The sequence below is a fragment of the Musca vetustissima genome, unplaced genomic scaffold (genome assembly GCF_032173495.1).
Source record: "Musca vetustissima isolate MV318-11 ecotype Yass unplaced genomic scaffold, APGP_CSIRO_Mvet_v1 utg122064, whole genome shotgun sequence".
In the NCBI taxonomy this organism is placed as follows: domain Eukaryota; kingdom Metazoa; phylum Arthropoda; class Insecta; order Diptera; family Muscidae; genus Musca; species Musca vetustissima.
In genome coordinates this window covers 43,657-51,784 of record NW_026886567.1, presented here as the reverse complement: position 1 = coordinate 51,784, position 8,128 = coordinate 43,657, and the positions used below count along the sequence as shown (strand labels likewise).

The 8,128-nt window shown below is 33.4% G+C and overlaps 1 protein-coding gene across 1 annotated transcript; it reads left to right on the top strand.

Moving 5' to 3' along the window:
* The first annotated feature begins 5,366 nt into the window (after nucleotides 1-5,366).
* On the top strand, nucleotides 5,367-7,073 carry LOC133334066 (small ribosomal subunit protein RACK1). Its single transcript, XM_061542365.1, has 3 exons — nucleotides 5,367-5,559; nucleotides 5,695-5,903; nucleotides 6,378-7,073. Exons 1-3 carry the CDS (start codon nucleotides 5,451-5,453, stop codon nucleotides 7,011-7,013), a joined length of 954 nt encoding a protein of 317 aa, XP_061398349.1. The 5' UTR covers nucleotides 5,367-5,450; the 3' UTR covers nucleotides 7,014-7,073.
* The last annotated feature ends 1,055 nt before the right edge of the window (nucleotides 7,074-8,128 follow it).

Genomic DNA, 8,128 nt, shown 5'->3' with positions numbered 1-8,128 from the left:
GTCTAATTTTTTTCTTATTTGTAGTTGGATATAAAAACACGATAAAGTAATCTAAAAACGATACGAACGAGTGAAAAAACGACGAACGACTGACTGTATTTTATGTATTTTTCGTTGAAATTTTCGTTGTGTTTTGAACTTTCTCACGCATTTGTCGCCTAGTTTCAATGTGTCGGACAAGGATAGCTATAGGTGTGCACGGATGAAAACGATATAATACTAATTGGAAAAAAGAGGTTGGTTACTCATCGAACGACAAAAAATATGGCAATGAATTGCCAACTATTGAAGTGTTGTAGTTACTCATCAAATTTATTGTTTACATTACACAGGTGTTGTACACACTGATCAATATTAATAACTGTAAAAAACATTTATTCAAAACGTAGAATTGATTGTTATTTAACGTTTAAAATGAAATTATTTTCCTTTGAATATAAATAGGATTTAATTAATCTAAGAAAACTTATAGTACATTTACATTATACTGGATTTATTAAATCCAATAAATGATCTTAGATAATGATATAGTTTTAATAGTCATCCTAAATGTTTCCTTATATATCTAATATTTTCACTGACTTGATTAATTGTATATTAATGACTTCTTCTTTCCCGCAAGCTTGGAAATGCGCACGCGTCGTACCAATACCAAGAACTAGGAACATAAGTGGACCTGAAGATTTTCGCCCCATTTCTATTCTTCCAGCTGTCTCTAAAATCATTGAACATATTATTAAGGATCAAATGTTACAGCACTGTTCCAACCAAATTTGTGACTCTCAGTTTGCTTTTCGAGCAGGGCATAGTACAACGCATTTACTTCTAAGTTTAACAGATCACGTTCGAGAGAATATCAATATAGGAAAATTCAGTGTTCTGGTTTCACTTGACCTATCTAAGGCATTTAATTCCATCAACTTCAAGCGTTTGATTCATAAGCTCCTACATGAATATAGTTTTTCTAATTCTGCATGCACACTCATTCTTTCGTACCTGAGCAATAGAACCCAGTTTGTGGCCTATAATGGTCTTCAATCAGATTTGTTGACTCTTCACTCTGGAGTCCCGCAGGGTTCCGTTTTAGGACCCTTGTTGTTTATTCTTTATGTGAACGACTTACCTGCCTACACTGATTTTGCAGAATGTAAAACGTTTATGTTTGCTGACGACATTTTTTTGCTTTTTAGTGGTCAGCCTTCCTTTCATCAAATATGTCAAAGCAACATAAACAACTGTCTTCGGAGTGTGGAAGGATGGACTTGTAATAATTCGTTATCTATTAATTCGTCTAAGAGCAAAGCAGTAATGTTTCGGCCGTCGATTCGTGCTTGCCCTCATATATATCTTCAGAATGATAGAATACAACTCTTAGACAGGCTGAAATGCCTAGGTGTAGTTATAGACAGTGAACTTTCATTCAAATACCATATTGATTCACTTTATGGTAAGGTTATGTCATCTTTGCGTAAAATCTACGCTTGTAACATATATCTACCCATTCGTATCAAAAATAGAGTTGGTCATGCGTTGTTAATGTCTCATATTAACTATTGTTTGGAAGTCTTTTCAGGTACCGTGGGTATTTACTTAGATAGACTCAAGAGACTTGTTAACACCATTGCTCGTTTTGTACATAACATCCCTAGAAGGAACCATGTATCTGAGTACGTTAAGAAGTTTCTTAAATGTTCTTTTAATGCATATATTGACCTTCGCAATTTGTCATTATTTTATAAGATTGTCAAAAACAGGAAACCTACATCGTTATATAGATCGTTTGACTTCTCCCACTCTTCTAGGAATCCCCAAATATTTATACCTAGAATTTGGAAAAATATTTTTTGTCGATCGTTTTTATTTCGTATAGCTCGTAGCTGGAACGTATTACCTTTAGAGCTACGAGTTTTTTCACATTCAAATAACATGTTCAAGCTAAAACTAATTGAATTGTATAATGCCTAAAAAAGTTATTAATTTTTGTATTGTGGTTACTGCTACCTAAAACTATTATTGCGTTATTGTTGTATATATACCTTCTTTTTTAATGGTTGGAGGCCATACCTAATACTGAACCCAAACTTTATCTCATCAATTAATATATTAATTTTTATATATACATGATTTTTATACTCAGATGTTATTATATTATAGTGTAAATTTTTGGCCTTAAAGGCTTTGTATTACATGAATGAATTAAATAAATAAAAAATAAAAAAAAAATAAATGTTCAAAATATGACAAACTTGTTCTATGTGTATTTTATATTTTTACGAAGTAACAAGCTCTGGAGCTCCGAATTATCAAGCTCTGAACTCATGACATAATTACACAAGGTAGTCTCATGCAGGTATATAATTCCAATTTGTTCATAATTTTACTTTTGACAACAATCAGCTTTCAAAATTTAAATGAAAATATCCTCTTTCGAAATGTACGCACAACACGAGTTCAGTGGCAATAATTACAAAATGTTTAAGTTTTTTAAGTTTTTTGTATTTTATTTTTCATATAATTTGAAATTGAGAGATGAATTCTAAATTAAAAATGGTTGCCATTAATAATTTTGCAAATAAGACTACCTTCTGTAATTATTCCATGCTCTAAAGTATAAGTATAAATAAATGCGAAAAATCAATTGATTCACGGAATCCAAAAATATACCCTAATTGTTTACACATACCTGTAATGATGATCTAAATGTGAATCAACTGATACATACAACATGTATTTTACATACAAGATTTTTTCGCAAATAAAACGTCTAATTAATAACATAATTTCGTCCATGATTTAATATAAACCTTGCCGCACGATGATTTAAATTTTTATGATAAATCCTGATAAATTTTGTCATGATCATATGTATGTACATGCAGTCATATTTTTCCAATTATTTTCATAAATTTCCCTTTGACAGTATTCAGTTTTCCAAGTTTAAATGAAAATATCTTCCCTCGAAATGTACGCATATCATTTGTTCAGTGTCAAAAATTGCTAAATAAATTATATTTATAAATATTTTGAAGTTCTTTGCCGCTAAAAGTTACAAATAAAAGTTGTTACAATCATGGTTTAATCTTTAGAGCAATGTTCTGCTTTAGAAAAAATTTATGGAATTTATTTGAGTTCAAAATTAAAAAGGATTGCCATCATAAAATCATCAAATGAGACTACCTTCAGTAATTATGCCATGTTTCAAATTGATAAATGAGTTCCAAATTAAAAAGGGTTGCCATCATAAAATTCTCAAATGAGACTACCTTCTGTTATTATGCCATGTTGTAGCCCTACCTTGCACTAAATATACAATGTCCATTTCCTGGTTTCAAAAGTAAACGTAAATATATCCTGTCAAACATATGAAACTTTCAATTCCATGTGTATTTCTTCCGAATAGAGCGCACTCATGGCAGAACAAATAGGCTCTCCATTTAGTGCATCTGACTATTCGGCTAACTGTCAAGGTGCATAGTTTGTACTTGAATTCGATTTAAATATATAGCTGCCATTTGACAACAGATGGTCGAATAATAAACAAATGTTTTGGTTTTGATACATCATGGGCGCTCTGTTTTCGTATTTGAAACCTAAGGAGATCAGCTGTTTGAAAGAAATATACAGTTGGATCAGAATAGAAGTGCACACTTGATCTCAAATGTCATATGTAATTCCTTATGGTGTTTTTACACGATATGCATTTTACATATGTGCTGTCACTTATTTCATCCATATGTAATTCCTTATGTGTGTCAAAATTAGCGGCGTACACAAAACATTTATTTTTTTAACAAAAAAAATCACTTTTTTTCTTAAATCAACATCTTTTTTATTAAACACCTACAAACGAAATAATAATTTGTAATTGTTGCCTTTTCATCTTTTTCTTTGACTTGCAATTGAAATATTTACTTCCAACAATGTGCTTCATTCAAACAGCTGATTTCCTTATGTTTCACATACGAAAATAGAGCGCGTCCTATTCGGAAAAAAATACATATGTAATTGCATATCGTTTTGACACATTGAAATTTCCGTATGTTTCACATGACGAGTTCGATTTCCATATGCAAAAAAGTGACAGCACATATGTAAAATACATATCGTGTAAAAACACCATTATGTGTGTCAAAGTCAGCGGCGAACACAATATTTTTAGTTTTTGAGTTCAAACAAGCATATGTATTTTTTCATATGATATAACCTATAAAAAAGGAAATGGTTTATTAGGTCATGAGAGCTTTTAAAGGCGTTAATATTTACGAAATCCAAAATTGCCACATAAATCTATATATATATATTCAATTTCTAAAACAGGTCAAATGAACAGAACGACTTGTATTTGTTTTTGATTTATGTTGGCTTATAGGCCATAACGTAGGAGTGTATTTTTTCTTTGTTGACAAAACATACCCTACCTTGTATAATTATACCATGGGTGTACGTAAACAAATCAATTTTATATCATTTTAATACAAGTCTAAAAAGTCAGGATTAGGTAGCTCGATTAAAAAATCGAGTCAATTTAGAAGGCATAGTATAAACGATCCTTAATTTTTTTCATAAAATCACTTTAGTGTGGACCTAGATTTATGAAAATATTGATTGAAAAATTCCTACCAAAATAACATGGTACAATTATAAAAGGTAACAGCAAATCCCAGCTGATTTGATTCCAACGTAATACTAGTGTCAATATGAATTTGACAAATTATGTTTTTAAAAATCACCCAACTGGAAAATTGGGAACGCATACAATTTGAAATTGTTCTTTACTAAATGTGCTCCTGTATTCAATTTACTCAATCTGCCTGCTGGGAAAGTTTGAGGAAGCAAATCTTTCTTCAAGGAATAACTCGCTATTCCCAGCATTTTCATATGTGTTACACATATATATGGCAATGGCTCAATTATAGGAAAGATGTGGAAGCGATAGAAATATAAATTTGAAAGATTTTCATTCATGTTTTTCAATTTTTATTTTGAGGATTCGAAAATAATTCATTTTCAAAATAAAAATAATTTGATGATAATTTGTTTATTTGTTTACATTTTTCTGTCAAATGAGTTGACACTAGTAGAACTTACAACAACAAATTTCCATGTGGTTGTTGTATCGTTTTTTGTACAACAACACTTGCTGTTACCTTCTATTATTATACCATGCCAAAATAATGACACCAGTGAAATGTGTATGACAAATCAAATTTGTTTTTAAAACTAGTTTTAAAGGTACTCTATTTAGAAGTCTAAACGTACCTTTTATTTCATTTTGATGTGATGCGCCCAATGGTGCGTCATACGTCGGCATTTAAATACGCGTACACGTCAAAAGAAAGTTGTCAATGTTGTTGATTACAACTCTGTGTCTCGACTTCCTTCTTTTTCACGAAACCTTTTACCGAGGTTGGACGTCTGCTTGCGCTCCGCAAATAAATTTTTAATAGGATATGTCTGAGACTTTGCAATTACGCGGTACCCTTTATGGGCACAATGGATGGGTAACCCAAATTGCCACCAACCCCAAGGATCCCGATACCATCATCTCAGCTTCTCGTGGTATGTATACGGTTTCTAGCATTTCATACTTAAGCCGAAAAAGTTAGGTTATGTACACACATAATTATCCATAAATATCGTTGCAATCCTTCAATAAAAATATAATGATTAAATGAATTTTATTTCTATTTTTAGACAAGACCTTGATTGTCTGGAAGTTGACCCGTGATGAGGAAAACTACGGTTTCCCCCAAAAGCGTTTGTATGGTCACTCTCACTTCATCAGTGACGTCGTTTTGTCCTCCGATGGTAACTACGCTTTGTCCGGTTCCTGGGACAAGACCTTGCGCTTGTGGGATTTGGCCGCTGGCAAAACCACTCGCCGTTTCGAAGATCACACCAAGGTGGGGAAACTTTGTTTCATATGAAATTTGATTTTGGAAAAAATGCTAGGTATTAGGGCCTAGATTGAGTTTCTTTGAATTGTTAGGAAATATGGAATTGGTTGCCAAGAGTTTGCCTGATAGTTGTTAGGTTAGATAGTTGCATTAAATTGAAATAAATGAAAGGCACCATTCCGAAAAATATATAAAAATGTGTCGCCCATGCGGGGCAGAATTTCTGGTTGAGAACGAAAAAAGAGAAGAATGGTCATCTCTACACACGTCTCTGCACACAAGCATCACTCTCTGCACGTAAATCCATGTACTGAGAGCGATAATCTAACGTAAGTTTTTATAAATCAGAAAAAAAACGAAATTTAAAAAAAAATATATCATTTTTGATTTATGTGGAATGGTTTTCATTTTTATTTTCTCAAAATTATATTTTCATTGTTTGAAAACAAACAACTAATTGATTGCCTTTTCATTTTACAGGATGTTTTGTCTGTTGCCTTCTCTGCTGACAATCGTCAAATCGTCTCTGGCTCCCGCGACAAGACCATCAAGTTGTGGAACACTTTGGCTGAATGCAAATTCACCATCCAAGAAGATGGCCACACCGATTGGGTATCCTGCGTCCGTTTCTCCCCCAACCACTCCAACCCCATCATTGTTTCCTGCGGTTGGGATCGCACCGTCAAGGTCTGGAACTTGGCTAACTGCAAGTTGAAGAACAACCACCACGGCCACAACGGCTACTTGAACACCGTCACCGTTTCTCCTGATGGTTCCCTCTGCACCTCTGGTGGCAAGGACTCCAAGGCTCTCTTGTGGGACTTGAATGACGGCAAGAACTTGTACACCTTGGAACACAACGACATCATCAATGCCTTGTGCTTCTCCCCCAACCGTTACTGGTTGTGCGTTGCCTACGGTCCATCCATCAAGATCTGGGATTTGGCCTGCAAGAAGACCGTCGAAGAACTCCGCCCCGACATCGTCTCCAGCGGTTCCAAGGCTGACGCACCCCAATGTTTGTCCTTGGCCTGGTCCACCGATGGTCAAACCTTGTTCGCCGGTTACTCCGACAACACCATCCGTGTCTGGCAAGTCTCTGTCTCTGCTCATTAAGAAGCTATTTGCTGTAACACATATGCATGCATGTCTCGTATACACATTTTTTATATTCTCCACAACCAAGATGAAGAAGAGCAGCAGCAAAAACAGAAGAAGAATGAAATATTATACATTAGAAAGAAAAGTGTATATTAAGAATTTCTTGAGCGCTGATTTGTTTATTATATAAACAAATAAATAACAAGCAAAAAATGTAAATATCCGTTTATTATTTACTTTCTCATTGTGAAGATAGAGTTTGTTTCCAAATTTTTATTGATTGATTATGAAGAACAAACAAGTATTTACTGTAATCTTTTTTATATTTTAAGATATTTAATAAAATAGGTAATTTTTTTAAGGAAAAAATATGTGTGTGTGGTATTGTGTTTATTCACAATTAACTTAAGCAGATCCACGATTTATGTTTATAACCGCCATTGCGTTGGGTTGTAAGCGACATTTGTCATGGACGAATTCGATCATTCGATCATTTATCTCAAAAAAAAGTAATTATGTCTTAGTTCTTGATACACATAAAAACTCCAACCATTCCCCTAATTTCATTATTTGGATATATTGAAAATTTTATCCAAATACCGCAATTTATTACCAAGTTATAGCCCTTTAAAGTTGACGTTGTGTCAAAATATAGCGGCTACACGATTCTGTTTGCCTAGTACCTCAAATGAGAAAAATTAAGAACCTGCAATTCACAAAAAAAGTCGAATGCAGCAACGTTGCCAGATCGATTTAAATTATGCGTGAGTTTTCTTGATACAAGCTGAAAAATTATTAGCATACTTTCAGGCGCACAACTTTGATGGAAATATAGGGAAAATCTAAACGCCACAGGTTTTAATGTAGCGCCTAAAAGTATGCTCATAATTTATAAACTAATATTACAAACACTATTGAAGCGATATGGCAACACTGTTAGTTAGCTGCATTCTTCGGTTTTTGTGCCATGTGGAATTACTTGATTTTCTCACATGTGTACTAGGCAAACAGAATCGTGTAGCCGCTATATTTCGACACAAGGTCGATTTCAAATGGCTTAAACTTTTTAATGAATTGGGATATTTGGATGAAACTTTCAAAATTGGTTAGGGAAGATTGTGTAGTTCACA